The 26,049-nt window shown below is 41.6% G+C and overlaps 1 protein-coding gene across 1 annotated transcript in view; it reads left to right on the plus strand.

The window, feature by feature from the left end:
* LOC125466464 (integrin alpha-8-like) overlaps positions 1-26,049 on the plus strand; it is a 134,742-nt gene that overhangs the window by 95,820 nt on the left and 12,873 nt on the right. The window contains exons 21-27 of the mRNA XM_059638734.1: positions 3,744-3,836; positions 4,832-4,908; positions 8,880-8,960; positions 10,521-10,626; positions 16,336-16,488; positions 21,029-21,148; positions 24,189-24,302. Coding sequence (XP_059494717.1) covers positions 3,744-3,836; positions 4,832-4,908; positions 8,880-8,960; positions 10,521-10,626; positions 16,336-16,488; positions 21,029-21,148; positions 24,189-24,302 — 744 coding nt within the window. The remainder of the gene's footprint in view (positions 1-3,743; positions 3,837-4,831; positions 4,909-8,879; positions 8,961-10,520; positions 10,627-16,335; positions 16,489-21,028; positions 21,149-24,188; positions 24,303-26,049) is intronic.

Below are 26,049 nucleotides of genomic sequence, written 5' to 3' on the forward strand. Positions count from 1 at the left end.
GCATCCCAAAACCAGCCCAGTTCGTCTCCTCCCCCCACTGCATCACACAACCAGCCCAGCTCTTCCCCTCCACCCACTGCATCCCAAAACCAGTCCAACCTGTCTCTGCCTCCCTAACCTGTTCTTCCTCTCACCCATCCCTTCCTCCCACCCCAAGCCGCACCTCCATCTCCTACCTACTAACCTCATCCCACCTCCTTGACCTGTCCATCTTCCCTGGACTGACCTATCCCCTCCCTACCTCCCCACCTATACTCTCCACTCCACCTATCTTCTTTTCTCTCCATCTTCGGTCCGCTTCCCCCTCTCTCCCTATTTATTCCAGAACCCTCACCGCATCCCCCTCTCTGATGAAGGGTCTAGGCCCGAAACATCAGCTTTTGTGCTCCTGAGATGCTGCTGGGCCTGCTGTGTTCATCCAGCCTCACGTTTCATTATCTCACATCACAAGTCCTAAACACATTCTGTTGCATATTGCCTTCCAAAATATTCTTAGTTGCAGAGGCCATTGTTGAACTAACTTTATTTTTATCACACCATGACAGAAAGGCCAATGAACAAATGTTCAGATCTTGCAATCTCTCTCCATTTAAAACAAAGAAACTTATATATTGTAATGTGAGATAACAAGGTGTGGAGCTGGATGAACACAGCAGGCCAAGCAGCATCATAGGAGCAGGAAAGCTGACGTTTCAGGCCGAGACCCTTCATCGGAAATGGGGGAGGGGAAGGGGGTTCTGAAATAAATAGGGAGAGAGGGGGAGGTGGATCAAAGATGGATAGAGGAGAAGATAGGTGGAGAGGAGACAGACAGGTCAAAGAGGTGGGGATGGAGCCAGTAAAGGTGAGTGTAGGTGGGGAGGTAGGGAGGGGATAGGTCAGTCCAGGGAGAACGGACAGGTCAAGGGGGCGGGAAAAGGTTGGTAGGTAGGAAACAGGAGTGGGGCTTGAGGTGGGAGGAGGGGATGGGTCTGGCTCCACCCCTGCCTCTTTGACCTGTCTGTCTCCTCTCCACCTATCTTTTCCTCTATCCATCTTCAATCCACCTCCCCTTCCCTCCCTATTTATTTCAGAACCCTCTTCCCCTCCCCCATTTCTGATGAAGGGTCTAGGCCTGAAACATCAGCTTTCCTGCTCCTAATATGCTGCTTGGCCTGCTGTGTTCATCCAGCTCCACACTTTGTTATCTCGGATTCTCCAGCATCTGCAGTCCCTATAATCTTTGTATATTGTAATGCAACTGGTCTCATGTACGTAAGTTCCTAAAATATAACATGTGTCACAACCAAACCAGTCAAAGTCCCATGTAAAACCAAGTGTTGTTCCTTAACAACAGTATGTATTGAATGGAATGTCATAATTTGAACAGGAATAATAGAAGGACCAACTTATTTCTTTTTTTCCCATCTAGTATATTTCCAATTATTCTAACAGTGCAGAACTTCAAAAGGATATGGGCAGGTTGGTGGAGTAGATGGATAAGGGCAGAGAAGTGTGAGGTGATAGGAAAAACACTGAAAGACAATATGAAAAGAAGGAATATAACTCCAAAGAGGACACAGGAGCAGAGAGATCTGCACACAAATGTGCGTAGGTCATGAAAGATGGCAGTACAGGTGGAGAGATCAGTAAGTAAAGCACATGGTATCCTAGGTTTTGTTAATAGGGGGAAGAAATACATACAAGACCAAGGGGATGATGCTGAATTTCTATAAGACACCTGTTGGACCTCAACTGGAGTACTGTGTACAGTTCTGAACAAAAAAAAACAATAGGAATTACAGGGAAAATGAAATATAGGCATCATTAGGCAGCTCAGCACCATCTTCTCAATGGTGAGTGGACAATAAATGCTGGCCCAGGCAGGGACACTCACATCCTGAAAATGAGTAATGAAAGAAAATAAACAAATAAATACTAGGAAGAGTGAATACATTTGAAAGGGTGCAGAAAAGTATATTCCAGAGTACTGGGGTCTGCAGGCAACATAGGTTAGACAAAAACTCAATGACAGTTGGCCCCATCATTTTACAGAAAATAGTTGCTTTTTCCTCATTTTCAATTTTATACACTTTCAGCCAAAGGTATGACCTTCCGTATAACTACATCAGCTTAATTTGTTAGTTTTGAATTCCTCCATTGTGCCTGCATATAGTCTTTTTTTAAAAAAAATAGTTACCATGCTGTCTCACTGTGTGCCGGAATACGATGTATGGACAGCAAACTTTCAAGTTGCTCAAATTTCCACAAATCCAACTTTAGGAGTTTCAAAAACATGTCACAATTTCTCAAATGAAGCCTAAAGTAGAATTCTACAGCAGCCCTGTCACCACCTTTCCAATGTGTATCGCACTTAGTCCAACTAACACATGGTCAACAGCAAACAACCCTCCCTGAGCTAAATTTATTGACGCCCTGCCATTTGCGAATGCAAGATCACACAAACTTTCAATAGACTATATGTGCTGTTGAACCACTCCTGTTCAACCTGAAGCAAAAGTAACAGAGAACAAATGCAAGACCCACACTCTGGCTGGTCTACTCTGGGTTCGGCTGCATTTTCTGCCAGCAGTTTTCAAAATATGGAGTCCTTGGGAACCAGCTGTGCCGTTGGTGAGATCATCTTCCTGCTTGCAGAGGGAAGCCACTCTGCTCAAAAGATCTTATCATGTGAAATATGTCCTGAGAGCACCTCCAGCTCACAAACTGCATTTGACATTAACCCTGCATGTCCACATGATCTCCTAGTTAACCAACGCACCTCATGCTTCATGTTGTTGTGATAAGTCAAGCTGATAAAAAGGCCAGAAAGCTGGCTGTAGAACAAAACCCTTGTTGCTTAAAAATGTTAACGAAGACCTGGATTATTTGCTTTGCTGCGTGTTGATTAGTAACCGCTGCCTTGGAGCCAATGTGGAAGAGAGATTTGTTTTCAAGTTAAGTAGAAGTTAAACCCTCCAATGGCCTGGCCTTCATTGTGCTGACCTCAGGCTCCTCTATTAATCCTCTGTTAATGTAATGCACAGTTCCTTTTCACAACACATTACTTGCCAGTAATTACAGACAAATTGAGGGTGGTACGGTGGCACAGTAGTCAGCACTGCTGCCTCACACTGCCAGGAACCTGGGTTCGATTCCACTCTAGAGTGACAGTCTGTGTGGAGTTGATACATTTGCCCTCTGTCTGCATGGGTTTCCTCCCACAGTCAAAAGATGTGCAGGCTGGTTGGATTAGCCATGGGATATACAGGTGTTACAGGGATAAGGTAGGCAGGGAGGGTGCATCTGAGTTGGACACTCTTCCGAGGAGTAGTGTGGACACGATGGCTGAATGCCCTGTTTCCAAACTCTGGGGATTCTACAATTTGTAAGGCTTCTACCATTGAGTTAGATTGAATCCAGCTGGGGAAGGGGCCAGAAGCTTCAATCTATACAAAACACCAGCTGATGTGGACAATGTTACAGTGATCTCTTTTGCACATGTGACATCATTCATGACAACTTGAGGATCAGTTCAGGGCACCCTCTCTTTGGGACATAACCATATAACATTCCAAGTTTTGACCCACCTTTTTGCTGATCTCAGCCGAGGCATGGTGTTATTCTTGGCCTCACCCTCTATGATTTTGACATTTACGATGGTACAATTCCTGTACGAAACAATTTCTGGACAGTTTTTCTTTGATTTGATAGCGACAGGTTATTTTTCTTCGCTGTTTTCATAATATGTGTCTTTCTTCAAGGGCCTCACAAAGCTGAGCTGCAACCCACGGGTGGAGAATGGGACTCAAACTTTGACCTGTGACCTCGGTAACCCAATGAAAAGTGGTGTGCAGGTGAGATCCAGAGAATATCAAAATGACTGTATTTACAGATCACGGTGTAGCAGAGCACTGCTAAAACTGAAGGGCGAATCGAAGAGGGGGGCATATGATCTTAGCGATATCAGAATATTTGGATGTATAATTTACCGCAATATTTACCCTAATTGTTTTTCTCCTGCTTTCGCTGAGTTCGGACATCATAGTCCTTCCTCCCCCCATCTCTGGCATGACAGCTAGGAGACTGACTGTGGTGTTTATAGATCACAAGAGGTGAGGGGAAAGTGATCTGCATCACAGTTGATGACTGATGCTCACACATGTTGTTTCTAAGACGATTCGCTAGAAACCAATTGGACTGCAGCTCATTAATAAAGCAGCCCGCAGCCACCTTCTCAAGGCCAACTATGGCAAAGCAATAAGTGCCAAGGCCATCCATACCTCAAGAATAAACTAAATAAGACTCTGGAGGTTGATTCTTGCCATTTGCTTTTCCTGATTGGAACAGGGACAATTCCAACCAACCTGCCAAGCACTCTCTCAGTGAACATTGGGGTCTGAACCCAGACCTAGCTTAACTGTGTTGCTAATGAGGCACTGTGTTTGACAGTGAATCATTACTGAGGTTCGACAGGAAATATACATTTTCATCAACCCTTTCAGTACGACCTCTGAAGGTCAGTTTATTCTTGTGTGAGAAAGTTTCACATAATGCTCATCAGGCACACTTTAGACATTAACCCTGCATGTCCACATGATCTCCTAGTTAACCAGCTCACCTCATGCTTCATGTTGTCATGATACGTCAAATTGATAAAAAGGCCAGAAAGCTGGCCATAGAAAAAAAATTCTTGTTACTTAAAAATATTAACCAAGACCTGGATTATTTGTTTTGCTGTGAGTTGATTACTAACTGCTTCTTGACTTTATTGATAAGTAGACAGCTAGCCTTTTTAGTGGACAAGTGATGAAGACAATAAAAAGGCTTTGTTTAATTTTCTTCTCTTTAGTTATCGGCAGGATTCCATTTCATGGTGCACAGCTTGGAGCAGGTGGAGAATGTTACATTCAGCATGCAAATTAAAAGGTAAACTATGAAGAGCCTGACAGTGAATGGGCTAAAACATGCAAATCCGATCAACATCCTATGACATTTATCTGTGAAGGCAGCAAAGCGGGCCCTGTGCTGACCAATCTTTATAAAAGTGTTCTCCAGGTGAGAAAAAGGTGTGTCAGGATAGCTGGGCCAGTGGTGAGAGGACAGCGCATCCAACCATGCAGGAATTGGGATGTCATGGTGGCTCAGTGGCCAGCGCTGCTGCCTCACAGCACCAGGGAGTCAGATTCGATTGCAGCCTCAAATGGCTATCTGTGTGGAGTTTGCTCGTTCTGTGTGTCTGCGTGGGTCTCCTCCGGGTGCTCCAGTTTCCTCCCACAGTCCAAAGATGTGCACGCTAAGTAGATTAGCCATGTGAAATAGAGGGTTGCAGAGATAGAATCGGGGTGTTGGGTCTGGTGGGATGCTCTTCAGAAGGACAGTGTGGACATGATAGGCTAAATGGCCTGCTTCCACACAGTAAGGATTCTCCGTAACTACTAACAGGTAGGAAAAGGTTTGTCATGCCTTCTTTTGGCTTGTCATAGAAGAGTAAGCGGTTTCATAGATAGTACTGGTCCTGCAAGTATATCCAGGGTGTCCTCTATGGGAGAAATTGAACAATGTTTGATGAGCTAACATCTTCTCCGATTGACAGTGTATCCATACAATCTCTTGAGAGGATTGATCGGAAACTTCAGCATTAGCAAAGTCACCTCGTTGAGTACATCAACACATAATGGCTTGGAGTTTGTGGTCGATGAATTGATGATGCACACCCCTGACCTTAAATATCGAGCAATTTCTGCAACATTTGTTTCCTCTGTCCTGATGTTTGAACTTGGGACCAAGTCTAGGGGATCTGCTGATGTCCCGAAACAACAATGTCAGCAGTATCCTCCCAGACAGCAAGCTAGAAACACTTTTATTTTAATATAATAATTTACAGTGAGTGAAATAAATAATTGGGTACACATACAATCAAAATAGAAACTGGAATATCACAAAAAACTCTTTAAATATATAAAAGAAACCTGAAATGTCTATTTATTCTAATGAAAAACATGATATTTCACAAATATAACGTTACATTGCAGGACCAGTAATGCTGTTAAGTGCTAGTTATGAAACCATAAAACAAAACATTCAATAAGATGTTAGTTTTTCAATCTTCCTGCTGAGTAACAAAGAATGAAAAGATTTCATTAGCTCAGTGATTTCTAATTGATTGAAAACTGGATGAGTCTCAATGTTGGGAAGCATGGAACTGCTGACTGCAACTTCTGAATTTCTTCTTTTAACTCTGAATGTGTGAATTGCAGAAGTTGCTCTCCATTTCAGTGAAAGAATGATCGTGAGTACTAATGCTTTCACTCTGCTCACTACCAGAAAATCTGAGTGTGTACATATCGAGAGCAAGCTGACTCCATAACTTGAGATGATGCCAGGGAGCTGAAGCATGTAGATAAGGATGAGGGTGAAGAAGAACTGATGATACTTGGCTGGGTAAATGTAAAATGAAGAAAAGCCATGCCTAGTTTGTACAGAATAGAGAGTGGAGATGAAACATTAAATGATGATGATGTTGTCTCTTATTTTGTTAAAGCATAGAAGAGGACAAAATGAAATAATGCTCCAACATTGGAGAGACTCAATCTGGGAAAAGATTACCACTGATTTGGGAAGTGAAAGTACATCTAAGATCTTTGAACAGCCTGAGAATTTAGAAATGCTACTTATCTATCAGAGGTCAAAAGTGCTGAGAGTCTTTACTTGTGGATTGATTATAAGTTTGAAATGTAAGGGTTAATTCCTGAGATGAGGAATCGGGTGAGATGAGAATATCAGAAGGCTGGTTGCCATTGCATGTCTGCAGTGATTAGAACCAAGGCCAAATGGATCTCATTGACTGTGAGATCCTTGATTGGGGCCGTTAACCTGGGCTCATCAGGGAGCCCTGGCTGGCAGATACAGACTGGAGATTCACAAGGTCTTCTCAGTCTCGGGACTGGCTTTGAGCCTGCTGGCCACAGCCCATGTACAATACACACATAAATAGAGGGAGACTCAGTGACAGGATTCCGGCCTCGATGCAGTTATTTCAGTATATTCATTTTGAAAATTTTGTTGGCCAGGTTTTTCAAAAACGTGTCTCCTGTGTGAGTGTTGGGCAGATTTGAAGATAGATAAGAAGTTGTATTCTGATAGACGACAGTTGTCATTAATGGTTTTAGGAATGAGTTTGCTTTAGGGCCTGAACATTGGAAGAGTAACACAAGACCAAACTGGGCCTGTTGAACGTCACCACTTTCATCAATGATTTGGAGGAGAAAAACAGGTTGCAGATAGATGCAGTTGCAATTCGAGAATGAATCCTAATCTGACATCATTTTTGAAATGATATACATAGCGTAATGAGCTCAGTTAGGAAACAGTTCCAAAGAAATGTATCATACAACCCCTACAGTGCCATCGCAGGCCATTCAGCCCATCCAGCCCACAGTGACCCTTCAAACAGCATCCTACTCTCGCCCTGTAAATCTGTTCATCCTGTAGGTAATCCACCCAACCTGCACTGTGGACTGGAGGAGGAAACTGCAACACCAGGAGGAAACTCACGCAAATACAAGGAGAATGTGCAAACTCCACGCAGACAGTATCTGAGGCTGGAATTGAGGCTGGGACCCTGGCACTATGAGGCAGCAAAGCTAACCGCTGAGTCACCATAACACCCTCAATTTGTCCACAATTCCTGCCAAGTAATGTGTAGGGATAAGGCACCGTGGGTTAAATAAACAAATTACAAAGTGTACCAAGCAAGGTTTGATGTTCAAAATTTCTAAAGGGCGGAAGATTCTGGATGTTGTAATGCATGGGTCTTTAAAGGCCTAAGTCTGCTGCTACCAGGTTCCCATCAAACTTAAAAAGGGCGTTTGGATCTATCTGAGATAATTAAATATGAAAGGAAAATTTTATCCTTTTTTTGTGATTAGTGTTGTTCAGGTCATGTTTAAATTACTGAGGTGAAAATTGGACCTAAGGCCTCATTGACATCTATTACATGAGCTCCTTTAATGCGCCAGTGTTCCACAGGCAGCTTGTGCACTCCGTCTGATGAACATCATATCTCTTACCTCAACCACAGTAATCTGAAGATAAAGCACAGGAGCAGGAGTTTGAGCACACATAAGTGGCGAGGGAGAGAATGGAGGTGGAGTGAACATAAATATGATAGAGTCAGAGAGACAATCCTTACACTGCTACCTGTATGAGAAAATATTTTCCTTAGTTTCAGTGGGAAACACTTATCTTTCATTAGCAGTTGCTTCAGAAATCTGAGCAGAGTAGACTCATCTTTTAAGGAATTAACCTGGCTCAGAGAGAAGGGTATGGCTCATAATTTTATTAGTGAATGAAAAGAAAAATTAATTAATTCCACAAAATGCACACGCAATTAAAAAAAATTACAAGTATAATCATATATGAGCTAAAAATATGAGAATTAAGATGCAAAATATGCTTCTTGTTGATGTTCCGACATCTGACACAAAAACATTTGGGACCCAAAGTACAACTAAATTGTTCCTCTGTACTGCAGTTTATTATGTATCAAGTGTTAAAAATGAAGGATACCTTGATTAATCCCATGGGGGAGGACCCCCAGTTATATTAAAGACGCTGGCTTCACTGTTACTGAGAACACTGCCTTATCAGCACCAATAGCTCTCTTCAGTATATCACTGCCTGGGTGATGTACTGAAATAGTTCTTCAATGACCCTTTCATGATGTTATCAGTACCATTTCACCTTCAGCTTTATCTGAATTGATTCTAATTCACTTAGTCATGAGAGAATGATTGTGATTTATTGTCAAGGTTCAGATAATGGAAACAAATTATTTCAATGGAACATTGTCTCCTTGCTCCTATCTTCAGTAACGTGACATCAATTTGATTTTCCAGTAAAAACTTACGAAACTCCAGCAGCGAGGTGGTCTATTTGACATTTCCTGTTCAAGTTATTGCACAAAGTGTTCTAATAGGGTAAGAATCGGTCTTGTTAATCTTTTCAAAATTATTTTTATTGTCATTAATGTGGGACATTGTGAACTGTAAGGGTAATCCTGCCTTCCCTTGTTCCTGGCAGGATGAACTCATCTCTGATATAGTTCTACTTCTAACTTTTACTCCATGTGGCTTCTCCGCAGTACAAGATGCAGTCATTGAACTGCCTTGTATATAATTACCCACTGACTCTTTCTCAGACTGTGGAATTAAGGGAAATATTTATCTGCACAGCTTGTTGGGAATGTGTTGCTTGACAGCTTATGACATGGAGTCAGCATCAAACAAATAACCTTCATCTTCCCACATGAAGTAAACCATCTGTACCTATGTAGGGAAGCATGAGATTTGCTTTGTCAGGAAAGGAAGGAATAGTGATCATAATTTTAGACTAATGTCCATAATGTGGCAATTTGCTGGCAAGGCTAGTATTTATTACCTATCTCTAATTTTCCTGAAAGGAAGTTGACATGATCCTTTTTCTGAAAGTGTTTTAGTTTCTGTGGTGAAAGTGTTCCAATAGCACAATTAGATATGAGTTCCAGGATTTTAATCCAGCGCCAATGAACCACCAAGTCAGGATAACGTGCGACTTGTGGGGAAAGCAGGAAGGTAATCTAAGCCATAAGGCTTTCTTATCAGGCTTCTCCATCCAATGTCACTGATATGAACAGAAGCTCAATTTAGAGTTATAGAGTCATAAAAAGGAAACAGACCCTTTGGTCCAAACAGTCCACGTTGACCATGCTTCCAAACTAAACTAGTTCTGCCTGTCTATGTTTAGCCCATACTCCCCAAAGCTTTCCTATTCATGAACTTATCCAAATATCTTTTAAACGTTGTAACTTTACCTGCGCCCACCGCTCCTCTGGCAGTTCATTCCGCACGCAAGCAACACTCTACATAAAAAGGTTGCCCGTCACATACTTTTAAAATCTTTCTCCTCTCACCTGAAAAATATCCCCCCCTAGTCTTGTACTCCCCTACACCTAGGGAAAAGACCCTTGGCTTGGAACTTTGGTGCTCTTCACTGATTTCAAACACTATCAAAAAACCTTTAAGAATCATATTTCGCTCAGTCTCAAGCTACAGCAACTGCCATACCAAGCTATGTAAGTGGAGAATGGCATCTCCAGGCAATCCAATCACAAGTCAACATGTATAACATCATATTTCACTGAACACTGAGTATCACCTAAATGGAGGTTAGGAGGGAAAATCAAGTGGATGGTGTTGCCTTACAGAGCCTGACTTGCTTTTTATCCATTTAAAGGCTGTCTCTATTATTAACATGCAATCTATCAACATATCAATCTATCAATGTGAGCTATCATTTCTATCAAATACAAACAGAGACACATCAACCTGATTGCCTTCACATTAGGCAACCTCTTTTAAATCATTGAAATTAAGGAATTAATCTGAGCCAGCCCTGGCCCAGGGAATGCTGTGTGAATTGGGAAAACTGATTAAAGGAGGGGAATTATTTAAAATCAGAGATTTTGGAGTTTCTTCATAATTGTTGTCTTTTAATATCAGGGCTTCACTACCTGAGAAAATTGTCCTCCCCTATGTTGATCTACAGTCATCTGCAACTGTAGAAGTGAAGAATGAATCTCTGCCAAATATACAGCACACCTATGAGGTAGGTACAGCACCTGTCGGATTTCGAGGTGCAGCATTTTGGTGGCTACCAGCTACGTTATCTTTTGTTGTTGGTGTTGCCATTTTTGTGTGCATGTCCACTGGTTAGGTAGATAATCACAGATCTTGAGCAGCATCTACATCTTGGGACAGAGAGGGGGTATTAACTGTATCAATTTGATCTCGCATTGGGAGATTTTTCAGTGTTTGATTCTTCCATGAGATGTGGGTCTCATTGGCTAGGGTTAACATTTATTGTCCATCCTTAATTGCTTTCATTCTCAGTGGTTTGCTGGGCCATTGCAGAGGGCCTTTAAGAGTCAGTCACATTGCTGTGGATCTGAAGTCACATAGTCTACAGAGCAGGTAATGCTAACAGATAAGGATACTAGCAAACCAGGTCGGTTTTTATCAGGATCAGTGATAGTTTCATGGTCAATATTAATTAGGTTAACTTTCAAATGCAAATTTATGAACTTAAATTCCATCAGCTTCAATGTGAGATTTGAACTTTTGTCACAGATCATTGAATTGCTGACATTTACCAAACTGTCACCATCTCACCCAGTTGTGAGATGTTGGCTGCAATGATGCTTCATGGATTAGTCCACCTTTTAGAGTGACAGCTACCTATATAATTAGGTTTCTATGGAATAAAAGCAGAGAATTAGATTATTGACAGGTTAGTCTGTAATGGTGACTCTAATCCACAGTAATATTATTGTATTTCAACTATGCCTTGATTCCTGCCCTGTTTCAAATCTCTCGCCCAATTAATCCTTCTTTACATGTTAGCGTTACCAGACTCTTTGAACATAATAGGCACCAGAATTGAGATCAGCACTGTCCCCACTTAACATCAAAACTGAGAGAGATGTAGGCCTGGATATTACATGCATTCGCCACCTACTACCTTCCCATCCACCCTCAAGTTCAGCCCACAATATAGAGGGTAGACAGACTGGACCACCTGTGAAAATAAATAATTAGGGGTTAATTGAGCTTGTTGTTGGCCTCTCAGCTTATTAAAGGCTCAATTGACACAGAAACATTGATACAAAGCAAATAAGAGCAGGAGCAGGCCATTCATCCATTTCAGCCTGCTCCGCCATTCAATATGATTCAATGTGATCACGGCTGATCATCCAGCTCAGTCACCCGTTCCCATTTTCTCCCCTTACCCTCCGATCACTTTAACCTGAAGAACCATGCCTAACTCCTTCTTAAAAACATTCAATGTTATAGCTTCAGCCACTTTCTACAGCAGAGAATTCCACAGGCTCACAACTCGCTAGTTGTAGAAATTTCTCCTTATCTCTCCCTCCTTTCCCTTTTAATATTCTGCCCGTGCCAAAATATGGCAAGCGTGGACAGGTAGCTGAGAATGGGCAGTCTGATTTTAAATGCCTTCATGAATCAATATGGGAAGAATAATGGGAGGAAGTCTATTTGGGAATGCCCTAAGCACATCAGGGCAACCGGACACCACCCACATATACTTGGGCAGTACATGCCCAGTAGAATTTGCCTCCATGCTAGTAGTAGGGTGAGCTAGTAATAGGTTACACATTATGCATACTCCCAATGAAAGCACATGGTGGGTGCATATAACATCCAGGCCCACATACCTCCCAGCCCAGGAGTCTTCACCACCATGAAACCCCAGAGGTGGAGGTGCCGCTGTTGGACTGGGGTGAACAGAGTCAGAAATTGCACAACACCTGGTTGGCCTGCTGTGTTCATCCAGCTTCACACTTTGTTATCTTGGATTCTCCAGCATCTGCGGTTCCCATTATCCCTATAGTCCAACAGGTTTATTTGAAAACACAAGCTTTTAGAACCTCAGTCCTTCTTCAGGTGTTATTGAGAGAGGTCGTATCAGACACAGAATTTATGAGCAAAAGATCAAAGGATCACATCATTGATGAGGATGGACTGAACAAATGTAGGATGCTGTTAAACCTTTAATCAGTTAGAAGATTTTAATTGACTAATACATGTGTGGAAATCCCCAAATTCCTTTCAAGTTATGATCTTGAGAGAACTAAAGGTTCTATCAGTGTAAAGAAGAGGTGACATTTTAGGTAGAACAATGCATGTTAGGTGTGAGACCTTGATTAGGATCTGCTTATGTTTTGATTTGGAGTCAGACTGGTTTTCTTTCTCAAGTAGGAATTCATAAAACATCGCATTGACTGTCTATACATTGTGTGCTTTTTGAACAAAATAGAATGTATCTGCAAATACAAATTTTGTGTGTGTGTGTGTGTGTGTGTGTGTGTGTGTGTGTGTGTGTGTGATCATGAGGTTACCAGTAGGCTTGAAAAAAACAATGTACTGAGGTGTGTGTCCCTGATGGAGATGCATGTGTCCAAGAATGAGACTGATTCTAAAGAGTAGTCTGATTTTGGGATGAAACTTGTTGATATTGCTATGTAGTAATCTCAGTGATTCCTCACCATGAGTCCAAAGTCCAGAGTTTACCTTCACAGGTTAGCCATGATTCTTTTTAAACACCTTTCTGCAGGTCCCCAGTATCCACAACTGAGCTTTGGCACTATCAGGAGTAAGGGAGCTGCTGGACACTCAGATTGACTAGCTCCTCTCAAGGGTGGACCTTGCCCCTGAGTGACAGGTAAATTTAGCCCATGACCAGTGGGGAGGGCTCAGGAGTGTGTCAGTTTCAAGCCAACCTTTCATCCATAAATGTCTTCCCAAGGTAACTGAGCATTTGTCATGGTCACCCTTTGACACATTTCCCCATCTACCCCGAGGTCCACTATTGTCAAACTATTGATTGGACTAAGGTCACTGAGTGCAGGATGGGAATCGAGTTTAATGAATTCTGCTTACTAATAGAGTCTACAGAGTCGTGATTCACTTAGAGTGTGGTTAAAATGTAGGACACTGTACCACAAGAATTTGTTGAGGTGTATAGAATACTTCCAAAAGAAAACAAGGTGAAAACAAAATTCTGTGAGTTGATGGACTAGGATGAAACTAATGTTGAGTTGGAGTGACTACTTGGATTAAATGGTCTGTTTTTGTGTTGTACCTTCAGTGTAAACCAATGGACATCAGGTACCACCTTGTGAGTACATTTTTTCCAGAGAACAGCATGATAGCAATGATAGTATGCATAGTTTCCAGTGAGGTACTCAATTTACACACATTATGTCCCTACAAAGTGAGTCAGTTGTTTAATAGAAGAAATGTGATTGCAATTTGCTGAGAAATGTCAGTGGAGTCTTTGTTGAAAAAACATTTCTCGGCAAATGCACTTTTTAAAGTGGACATGCATTTTTGACATGCTAGTTGTTTAAGCCTTATGATGTAGACTGGCATGCAAGCTTGTTGTATTAACTTTCAGTGAGACACGTGATGTTTGTCAATGTGAAAACGACATGAGAAACGCATTTAAATTGAATCATGAATACTAATTTGATGAAGCTGATATAAAATAGTATCTCTGATTGGTTACATGAGCAACATGTGAGGGGAACAACTCTCATTGATCCTAAACACTGGACTTTAGTCGGATTCAGGGTAACTGGAGCCATTTAAAAATGGTGTGTGCGATCCGATTCCAGGGCTTCAATTAAATTCCAGACAGCAAAAATCTTATGTCGACATGAGATAAGGATACAGGTAGCAAATCCACGCTCTGCATCCTTGACCTGTTCAGCTCTACTGCAAAGATGGGCATCTCCTAGGCCCCATTTCTTGTGGAGCTCAGCTCCTCCGTGGTTCATAGCCCCTCAGAGGAATTGTGAAACATAGTCTGATTCTGAGAACCATTTGAAAGGTGCATTGAAAAGGTTATATCTGTAACCCCTACCTGCACTTCATGGCCCCTCAATACCTTCTAATCTAACCCGTTTCAAACTCATGCTCCTTTTTGTGCACTTTCAGCTAGGTTGTCCTCACTATGCAAGCGTGGTTGAGAGCTCAGACCTGTCAAAGCAATAACTCAGTGGGGAATCTGTTTTGACAAGCAAACTGAATTCTTGACTTTGATTGAGGATTTCATGTTGTGATAATAAGTTTTTCTTTCTGTGAGATATTGACAAAAGAGATCAATGTTTATTCAGTATGGAGCTGGAGAAGCACAGCAGGCCAGGCAGCATCAGAGGGGCAGGAAAGCGGACGTTTCAGGTTGGGAGGGTCCTGACCCAAAACATCAACTTTCCTGCCCCACTGATGCTGCCAGGCCTGCTGCGTTCCTCCAGCTCCATACCAAGTTATCTCTAACTCAAATGTTATCTTAGATTCTCTAGCATCCGCAGTTCTTGCTATTTCAATGTTTATTCAGACAAGATTAAGAGATATAAAGTGTTTGAAACTTACGTTATCTTTACTTTAATGGTCTGTTGATTAACATTTTACAGGGTTGTAGGAACAGCTACTTATTTACAAAGATTATTTCTGAATGAGTGTTTTTTTCCTCAGCAGTTCCACACATACCATTGTTATTATATACATAGTGCATAGTGGGTGAATGGGCATGAATAAGAAATGAGTTGGCATGGAAACCATAACAGGCCATGGGGAGCTACTGGGCTGCATGAAATGTAAAGGGTGGAAGGCAACTTCTTTTTTTCTGAAGAAGGGCCGAGGCCCGAAATGCCAGCATTCCTGCTCCTTTGATGCTACTTGGCCTGCTGTGTTCATCCATCTTTACACCTTGTTATCTCAGATTCTCCAGCATCTGCAGTTCCTACTATCTCTGTGACTTCCTTATTAGCCTGTGTCACCAGTACCCACGGTCATCTAAGATCTGCTTCTGGACCCAACTCTATCTCGCACCATTACTCTGACTCTGCCCTGGACTGAAAATTACAAGTTATTGACCACACGGCAGGTCTGCAGTGTCAGGAAATTTCACAACTTGTGCTGTCAGCCTCAGCCATGAAAATTCGACCCTAAGTCTTGACTTCATCTGTTCTTGCCTATCTTTCGGAATTGGTGTTACTGCAGGTACCTCAGCTATGACTGTACATGATTTTGCATTGGTTTTCTGATGATACACTCGGATTATGATTGAGCTTTAAAGAAGAAAGGCACATTGAAAAGTAGAATCCTTTTCTCTTGTGAGACTAGATGAATACAAATGACTCCAGCCTGGAGAATGGTGCAGTTGCTCAATGGGCTGAGGAACAGATTGAGGACAGTGTGTGCTGTCAAACTGCAAACAATCAGAGCTCCAGGCTAACAGACAAAGGCTAATTCTGGAGAGCCTTCTCACCAGTGGATTAATTTAGCCAGTAATATCAACATTAAAATTGTCAAATAATTAAGCCTGTGACCAAAGAAGTTGGAAGCAATACAGTTGATGGGAAGCTTCTCTTCCATTTAGCAAAAAATCCAAAACGAGGGAATGCATTCATAATATTAGAACTAAACAGACTAAAAGCTTATTCTGGGAAAACCCAAATGACCGCAAAAATGTCTGATTCATAATCCTAGGACATTGTGGCTGCAGAAACAATTGACAGAGACAGATACTTAAGTAAGTATATTCAATAAATGGAAGAATTATATTCATAACAAGCTTCAGGGTGAACAGATTGGCAGAACAGTGACTTTGTATTCTTATCAAGAGGTAAAAGAAGTTAACTCATCATGGTGCAGTCCAGCAGATAATGTGAAGACAATCAAATGTCTATGAAATAAATAGATGTTATATAACTTCTTCTGTGTCCCACCCTAGCTACACAACAATGGTCCATCAGCAATTAGTGATGCTGTGCTTGAAGTTGACTGGCCTGCAGCTTTCCTTGGTGACAGTCTACTGTTCAAATCAAAGATTATTCCATGGGGCAAAATCAACTGCACAGTGAATGCTTCAGATGCTGAGAATTGGGTAAGACTTTGCACCTTCAAAATGTGCAACTTTTCATGTGAGAAAATAAGGGATAAGAAGATGAAAGTCATTTTTGTTGGCATATTATAATGCATTGCCTACTGTATTAATGTTCTATTTGATAATTTGTAGAACTTGCAACTAACAATTTATACATTTATGTGCCTTGGATTCTTTTGAGGATATTAATTTAAAACAAAGATTTTAATATTAAAGGAATAATGATATTGATGCTTTCACTTAGATCTTCCTCAAGTGTTATTGCTATGATTAGATCAAATATTGTGATTGTAGCTCATTTAATAGAAGCTTTTTGTTATTGTTATGAATGCTATATGACCACATACGATGAGCATATGTGCAGGAAATATTCTCAGCTGCAGAAGCTGGAACTCCAGGTTTTACTCACTGACTGGTATTCCATTTGGAAGATGATGACAGTGCTGGTACCTTGGAGGAAAGCAGCCAGAGCCCTGCTTCTGGTACTACAAGCGGCTTCACTGTACAAGGGCAGGGAGGAAAAGCAATAGTGATAGGGGGTTCTTCAGTCAGGGAGTAGACAGGCATTTCTGCAGCCAAAGATGTAACTCCAGGATGGTGTGTTGCCTCCCTGGTGCCAAGGCCAGGGATGTCACTGAACCGCTTAAGGGCATCCTGAAAGGGAAGAGTGATGAGTTAAAGGTTATGGTACCTGTTGGTACCAGTGATTTGTGCAAAGTGAAGAATGAGGTTTTGCATCAAGAATTCAGGGAGCTATACAGTAGATTAGAAAGCAGGACCTCAATGGTTGTAACCTCTGAGTTGCTCTTGACGCCTTGTGCCATCGAGTTTAAAAATAGTAAAATAGGACAGATGAATGTGTTGCTCAAGAGTTGACACAAGGGGGGAGGTTTTTAGATTCCTGGATCACTGGGACCATTTTTGGACCATGTACAAATGGGACAGTTTGCGCCTGAACCACATTGGGATCAACATCCTCATAAGTAGGTTTGCTAGTGCCGTTTGTTGGAGTTTAAATTAGTCTGGCATGGGGAGGAGGCATAGAATATCGACAAAACAGAGACATCATGCTGTAGCAAAGGAAGCAAGTTCAGTGAGTTCAGCTATGTGGAGTGCCAAGAGAGTACTTCAAGGCTGGATGGTCTTTACTTTAATGCTAGGCGTGTTATAGGTACAACTGTTGAGTTAACTGCATGGATTGACACAAGTTGCCATCAGAGAAACACATTTGAAGGAACAGCTGCACTGGCAACTCAACATTACAGGCTGTAGGATATTTAGGTGTGTCAGGAGGGTGTAAAAAGGGTGGTGGTGTAGCACTATTAACTAAGGAGTCAAATACTACAATAGGGAGAGATGATATTTTGGAAAGGTCCTCAAACAAGACTTTGAGTGTAGAATTTAGGAATGTTAAGGGGGCAGCTACTTTACTGGAAATGTATAATAGGCCCCCAAGGAGTCAGCGGGAAATAGAGGAGCAAATATGTCGACCGTTCACAAAGATGTGTAGGAGTAATTATTGGTTAATTATACTCGAGGAGTTTAACTTTCCCAACATAAATTTGGATATTCATAATATTAAGAGTTTAGAGGGGGAAAATTTCTTGAAATGTATCCGGGAGAGTTGTTTTTGTGCCAATTCATAGAAGGTCCAAAAAGGGATGGCTCATTGCTGGACATGATTCTGGAAAAAAAAGCCAGACAAGTGATCAATGTGGCTGTGAGGGAGCATTTTAACAATAGCGACCACAATGTGGTACGTTTTCTTGACAAGAAAAATTACGGTAATCAAAAGATGGCCTTGGATTGTGGGAAGGCAGATTTTATTAAAGCAGGGTCTGGCCACAGTAGGCTGGCAACAGCTCTTTAAATGTAGGTCTACCATGTGAGGTGAGGCAGGAAATTGACAGAAGCAGGCCTCTGATACAAATTTTTCATTCATCTCCAACCACAGGGAAGGGTCAGAGACCTGGAGGATGGCTAATATGGTTCCTCTTTTTTAACAGGTATGGTAGAGATGAACCAGGAAGTTACAGCCCAGTCAGAAAGCTAATGGCGTGCTGGTCTTCATAACAAGTGGAATTGAGTATAGGAGCAAAGAGGTCCTTCTGCAGCTGTACAGGGCCCTAATGAGACTGCACCTGGCATATTGTGTGCAGCTTTGGTCTCCAAATTTGAGGAAGGACATTCTTGCTATTGAGGGAGTGCAGCGTAGGTTCACAAGGTCAATTCCCAGAATGGCGGGACTATCAAATGTTGAAAGATTGGAGCGACTGGGCTTGTATACACTTGAGTTTAGAAGGATAGAGGGGATCTGATTGACTCGTATAAGATTATTAAGGGATTGGACACTCTGGAGGCAGGAAGCATGTTTCTTCTGATGGGTGAGTCCAGAACCAGAGGACACAGTTTAAAAATAAGGGGTAGGCCATTTGGAACAGAGTTGAGGAAAAACCTCTTCACCCAGAGAGTGGTGGATATATGGAATGCTCTGCCCAGAAGGCAGTGGAGGCCAACTGTATGGATACTTTCAAGAAAGAGATGGATAGAGCTCTTAAAGATAGTGGAATCAAGGGTTATGGGGATAAGGCAGGAACAGGATTGTGGATGATCAGCCATGATCATAATGAATGGCGGTGCTGGCTCGAAGGGCTACTCCTGCACCTATTCTCTATTGTCTCTTGTCTATTGTCAGTCTTGCGTCAGTGGGTGGGAAACCATTGGAGAAAATTCTGAATGAGCAAATTAATACCCACTTTGAAAAGCATGGGCTAATTAGGGGTGGTCAGCGTGGCTTTGTCAGAGGGAGATGGTGCCTAATAAATTTGTTCGAATCCTTTGAAAATGTGATCAAGTATGTGGATGAGGGAAGTTCATTCGATGTGCATAAGGTGACAATTGTTGTGACAAAGCCCCACATAGGAGACTGATGGAGAAGTTTAAAGCATGTGGAATTGACGGAATTTTGGCGAGATGGATCAAAACCGGCTTAGTAATAGGACACCAAGGGTAGTGGTAGAAGGCTGTAAGAGTAACTGGAGGCTGGTATCTTGCAGTGTACCACAAGGATCAGTACTGGGCCCTTTATTGTTTGTCACATACTATACAAATGATATGGATAAAATTGTTGGGGGGAAGGTTAAAAGCAAATTTGTAAATGACACCAAGATTGGTAAAGTGGTTAATAGCGAAGATGTTTGTAGGTTGCAGGAAGATATCGTTAGTTTGGTCAGATGGGCAGACCAGAGACAGATGATATTTAACCCTGATAAGAGAGAGGTGATGCACTTTGGAAGAAGAAACGAGGTGAGAGAGTATTTAATGAATGTCAAAATACTGGATAGCTGAGAAGAGCAGAAGGATCTTGTAATTATTCACAGATCCCTAACATCTGCAGACCATGTGACTAGGATAGTTAAGACATATGGGACACTTACTTTCATCAGTTGTTGCATAGAGTGTAAGAGCAAAGGAGTTATGTTGAAGTTGTATGGAGTGTTGGTCAGGCCACAGCTGGAGTGCTCTGTGCATTTTCTGGTCACCTCACTACTGGAAGGATGTGATAGCACGAGCAGGGCACAGAGGAGGTTCACCACGATGTTGCCTGGTATGGAGAAATTGAGGTATAAAATAGGCTTGGATTGTTTTCTCTAGTGCAGCAAAGGCTGAGGGGGGACATGATTGAGATGAATAAGATTATGAGGCATATGAACAGGATGAATAGAGAACAGCTGCTCCCCTTGGTCCAGGGCCAGTCACAAGAGGGCATAGTTTTAGAGTAAGAGGCAAGAGATTCAGAGGGGATTTGGGGAAAAAATACTTTTCACTCAGAGGAAGATAAGATCTGGAATGCACTGCCAAAAATAGAGGCCAGGAAATTTGCAACTTTAAAAAAAAAATTTTGGTGAGCTCTCGAAGTATCATAACATTCGTGGATATGGGACAAGTGCAGGAAATTGGAATTAGTTCGCCTTTAGAGGTAGCTATTGTCAGTGCAGCCTCGATGGGCCAAAGGGCTTTTTCTACTATATGAACTTATGAATCTATGTGCATTGCAGCAGGCTAATTTGGTGGTTTGCTCCTTTTACTTGATCAATCCACTGATACTCATTGCTTAGCATGGAGAATAGATGCTTTATTAGGGTCCTGGGTACTATTTCCATTTTTGGTGATGACACTTAGTTCTAACCTTTGCCTGTGGAGCAGAGATCGTGGTGTATTTCTTTTCTTGCTCAGCACCTACAGTGCCCTGATTATAGCCTCTCCATTGCCTTGCTCAGCAACTATTAGTTACCTGAGCAGAGATCAGTGATTGAGCCAGGAGTTATTTTAGTTTATAAGACTCAGTAATGTAGCTTCAAACAGCATAATAACAAACTGAGCCATCAGAGTGAGGACTCTTTAATTCGCCCCTATCAAATGATGTTCAAAACTATTCACATGAAGGTGGTGTGCCTTAAAGAGCTTGTCAAAGTAATATGGACCCAGCTGTATTCAGAATTCAAGAATCATGAATAATGATGCTGTTTTTCACCTGCAGGTAGAAGCAATGAGTACAATGAGCCCATTATCTGAAACTACTGAGAACTCCCGACATAACATAAATAAAAGAGATGTCAACAACGCAGAAAATGCAATGGAGGAGACCATCTTTAATTTGGTAAGTGTGTTTGTCAAAATTTCACATGAAGAATAACAGTATGAGTTTTGCAGCTTGATGTCCTAAAAATGTTACTGTGCAAGAACAAACATTCCCCCCGGCATTATAAAATCGTTCCATGCAGAACTGTCTCACTGCTCCATGAGATTTAACATGTTGGTACTTCTAACTTGCACCATCTGTTGCCTTAGCCTTTGGCTGACTGAACTTGCTCACAAGTAAATCTTCATCCTTAAAAGACACTGATCTATTTGTCACAGGTTTCCACATGCTGCTCACATACTTGAAGCAACATGCTGCCAAAGAAATGTCTGTTACTGCATTAGCCTCATTCTGTGTAGCAGTTAGATGTACAATTTCCCAACCTTGGATTTACACATTCAGAGGTCAAGGCAAGCTAACAATTCAATGCGAGATCACAAGGTGTAGATCTGGATGAACACGGCAGGCCAAGCAGCATCAGAGGAGCAGGAAAACTGGCGTTTCTGAAGAAGGGTCTACACCCAAACCATCAGCTTTCCTGCTCCTCTGATGCTGCTTGGCCTGCTGTGTTTATCCAGCTCTACACCTTGTTATCTCAGATTCTCCAACATCTGCAGTTCCTACTATCCCTAATTCAATATGAGGCCTGAGTTCAAGTCCCACCTGCTCCAGAGGGTGTGCAATAACATTTCTGAACAGGCTTATTAGAAAAATAGGTTAATTTTTAAATAAAAAAATCAGTGTATTCCCCTTATTAGTTCTCGTTTTTGTTCAGATTGTTAATTCAGTCAAATTTGAACCACGTAGCCAGAACAATAATTTTTGCCTATTCATTTAAAAATTGAGCACTATTTCTAGCTCAATGAACACTAATTCCATTAACAACAACAACAACAGTTCTGAGGAAGGGTCACCGGACCCAAAGTGTTAACTCTGTTTTCTCCTTCACAGATGCTGCCAGGCCTGCTGAACTTTACCTGCAACTTAGTTTTTGTTCCTGATTTACAGCATCCGCAGCCCTTTTGGTTTTTACTAATTCCATTAATTCCAGTCTTGAAGCAGCTCATCAATATTTTCAACGTACTTTAAAGACTGCAGTTGATGCTGTTCAACATGAAAGGTTTCAGAAAGGATTTACAAGGATGTTGTGGGAATGGAGGGTTTGAGCAGTAGGGAGAGGTTGAATAGATTGGGGCTTTTTTCTCTGGAATGTTTGAGGCTGAGGAGTGACCTTATAGATATTTATAAAGTTGTAAGAGGCATGGACAGGGTGAATAGCCAAAGTCTTTTTCCCAGTGTAGGGGAGTCCAAAACTAGAGGACAAATTTCTAAGGTGAGAGGGAAAAGATTCAAAAGGGACTTGAGGGGCAACTATTTCATGCAGAGGGTGGTGTATATATGGAACAAGCTGCCAGAGGATGTGGTGGAGGCTGGTACAGTTACAACATTTAAAAATCATCTAGATAGGTACAAGAATAGGGAAAGTTTGGAGGAATATGTTCACCAATGGGACTAGATCAGTCTAGGAGACCTGGTCAGCGTGGACGAGTTGGACCAAAGGGTCTGTTTTTGTGCTGTATAACTCTACAATTCAGAATCCAATCTTGAAAGGTATTTCAGGTTTCTGCAATGGTAATTACCAGAAGTGGACAATAACTGCCCAGTTAGCATTACCTGTAACTTGCAGGGATGCTGGTGTAGTAATGTTATCAACTCAACATGTAATCCAGGGACCATAGGAACCCATATTCAAATTCCACCTCGGCTAATGATACAATTTAAATTCAATGAGTTAATAAATTGGGAATTAAAAGCCTATCTCTGCAAAGGTGGCCAGGCGACTATCAAATTGTTGCTAAAATCCAACTCGTTCTCAAGTGTCTTTAGTCTATTTGGTCCACGTGTAACGCCAGACCCACACTGTGTGGTTAACTCTTAACTTGTCCTGAAAACCAATCCATTGCACCAAACCACTGTAGAATTGGACTGAACACAGTTTACCATCATCTTCACAATGGTCTTTATTTGAACTAGAATTAGGTTTTATTTCCACAATGTCCTCAAGTGCAAAATTACAGAAGTACAGTGAAAAGTGTACATTGTCATCACGTGCAGTACCATCTTAGGTACAAAGCACCTAGTTACAAATCTTAGGTACTGAACTAGATAAGGTACAAAAGTAGATAAATAAAGCTAAAAGCTAAAAGTTCTACTCTGCAGTTCTTTATAGAATAACTTTGGAAAATAAAGAAATAAAGTTAAAAGACAAATATTACAGTCCTTCAATAGCCTCCCTGCTGGTGCTTTCCATGCACAGTCCCGCTTCCCCATGTGCTAGGATGACTGCATCTGGCCCCAACCACCGATTGCCAGCCACTTAGAAATAAAGAAAAAATGCTAACCTTGTAGTGATGCTTACATCCAATGAAAGAAAATAAAAATAAAACCTTGTGAACAAATATATAAATAGGAGATTTTAAGCCTTGTCAGTCATTCGTAAGTTCTCCAAGCTAACTGCATGAATGCATCAGGCTGTTTGAAATTACATCTGGCTTTTTAATCAATGGTTCCAGAATTAATATTGATTCTAATTGATACTATTTCCCTTAGTCAACATTATTTGTTTGCTGGAACAAGGAGAGAAAAAGTTGGAATAGTGTTTGATTATTGTCCATGGTAATTTTGAATGGCAGAGCAGGCTTAAGGAGCCAAAACGTCTACATCTGCTCCTATTTTCTATGAAAGTATTTCCTATCAACAGCAGTAGTTTTGATCGATGAACACTAGCTTCCAAACAATGCCATCCCTTTTGTTTAACAAGTGTTTCAGGACCTGGAAAGCTCATGTTTATTCTTTGATTATTAGACACAGTTGATACAAATGTTGGATTGGGGTTTCGTTTAGCTTTGATTTTTCTTTAGTTAATTAACCTGATTTGGGCAGGGCCAGTTTTTGTTACTAAGCCTAATACGCATTCATTCGTGAGTACATTGGAATTGTTGCCCTTTATGAGGCTTTGATGTGCTTTGGGCCTAAATTTGGTCTATCTTCCTACTAGACTTGCACCACTGTGACTTGTGTGAAAATTATGTGTCGAGTGGGACTCCTGGAGAAAGAGAAGCGAGCTGTAATAAACATACACTCTCAGCTCAGGATGGAGGTCTTTGTGCAGGTAAATCAATGAACTTTGTTTTCTTGGAGCAGATTCTGTTACCAAATCACCCCCCCCACCCCCGACCAACCCCCAGTCCTTGTTTTTAATTGTTTTCATTACTGATAGCTGGCTGAAATTTGCAGAACATTAAGATGACCTTGAAAGGAGCATTGATAAACGCAAAGGCCAATGTGGAACTCAACTGTGCTAAGCTCCAGGCTCAATTCTATGTCCATAAACCCAGCTGGCCTAGCAATGACAATTGGCCATCCCATCCTTGAACTAGAGGAGCGGTGCATCCTCCAAAATTCCTAATCCAGATTATGGACCAAGGATCACAAAATGAATGGAAGAAATCTAGTTGAGAGTAGGACATGAAAAGACTGGGATGTTCCTCACCTTTCATACGTCAAAATGTTCTTCACTCAGCTGTCACATGAAGATGGTTGATATACAGCGCACAATAGTGTCTAATGGGACGATGACTCTGCATAATTAATCATTCTAAGGAGGATTTGGAGAACAAGGGAGATATGGAGAAAGGATATTACCCTTGTACATCTTAGGCCAGAGTTCAATATATTCAATCTGGTGAGCTTTAGGAACTAAGGTACCTGAGGTACCTGCTCAATGCCAATCCTAATGATTGAGGACAGGGCTTTTTATTTGGAGCCTGAGGCCTGACCCGATTTCAGAATTTCTCATTCTCCAAATAAGGATTCCAAGGCTAGAGGCCCAATGGAAGGCCATCAGCTCTGCGAGAACGGAAGCCCAACTATGAGAAGAGGGAGCTGCCAGAGTAGGTTAGAGATAGAGAATGACTTGAGAGAGAGAGGCCCTCTGAAGACTTTTGAGTGAAGAGAAAATTCATACCAACCACTGCTACCAGATTGCTATTTTGCAAGGGAAAGGCCTCGTTAGGCCAGTCTCTAACCATAACCTTGGCCACCTCTCACTCACAGCCACTATGGTGATAAGCAATTGTTTGGAACACTAGCTCATGGTGCTTCCTTGTATTGGCTGTTGTGGGACTGGAAAGTTCCCAGTGTTCAAATTAGGCCTTTAAGAGCCTTCATTAGTTACCACTTACTTGTGCTGTAAAACCTTCACCCATAAAGCATCCACTTTTAAAATAGCCTATAGGCAGCAACGTACTGACAAATACCACACGGATCTCCCAAGGCAATTTTCCAGCCCACCCACCTTTGGTGCAACTTCTGACGTGAATTTAAACTTCATTGCCATTAGTTCAGAAGGTAAAATGTTCCTCAGTCTGACACTAACTACCCAAACCTGATCAATCTTGCACAAAGCCACAAGGTGAATGTGAGGATTTTCTAACGTACCTTTAACAGGTATTCTTCAGGATATATTGTGTGTTTTATTCTATAATTAATGTTTTTGGGTACAGTTGTCCCAGGAAAATTCATTAAGACAGTGCCTTCCACTGCTGAGCCAGGTTTTCCTCATAGATTTAAAAATCACAGTTTCTATGTGTTTTCAAGCTGACAGCAGTAACAATAACTCAAATAATTTAATATTACACTGTTAAAGTACGGTCTGAACAGAGCAGTTACTTGAATAGGGCCTTAAAATTTTGGAGCAGGCTGCTCTGCCCATCATCTGGAGGAATGACTGGAACAGCTGAAAGAGGTAATTTTATATATAGCGGAGGATAGTTATATTGGCAGAATCCTGCGGCTGGTAGAGTTGAACCTCGGTCTCCTGGCTCCGAGGGTTTCCATGAGTGTTTTCCAACCACTCT

The sequence above is a fragment of the Stegostoma tigrinum genome, chromosome 31, assembly GCF_030684315.1.
Source record: "Stegostoma tigrinum isolate sSteTig4 chromosome 31, sSteTig4.hap1, whole genome shotgun sequence".
Taxonomy (NCBI): Eukaryota; Metazoa; Chordata; class Chondrichthyes; order Orectolobiformes; family Stegostomatidae; genus Stegostoma; species Stegostoma tigrinum.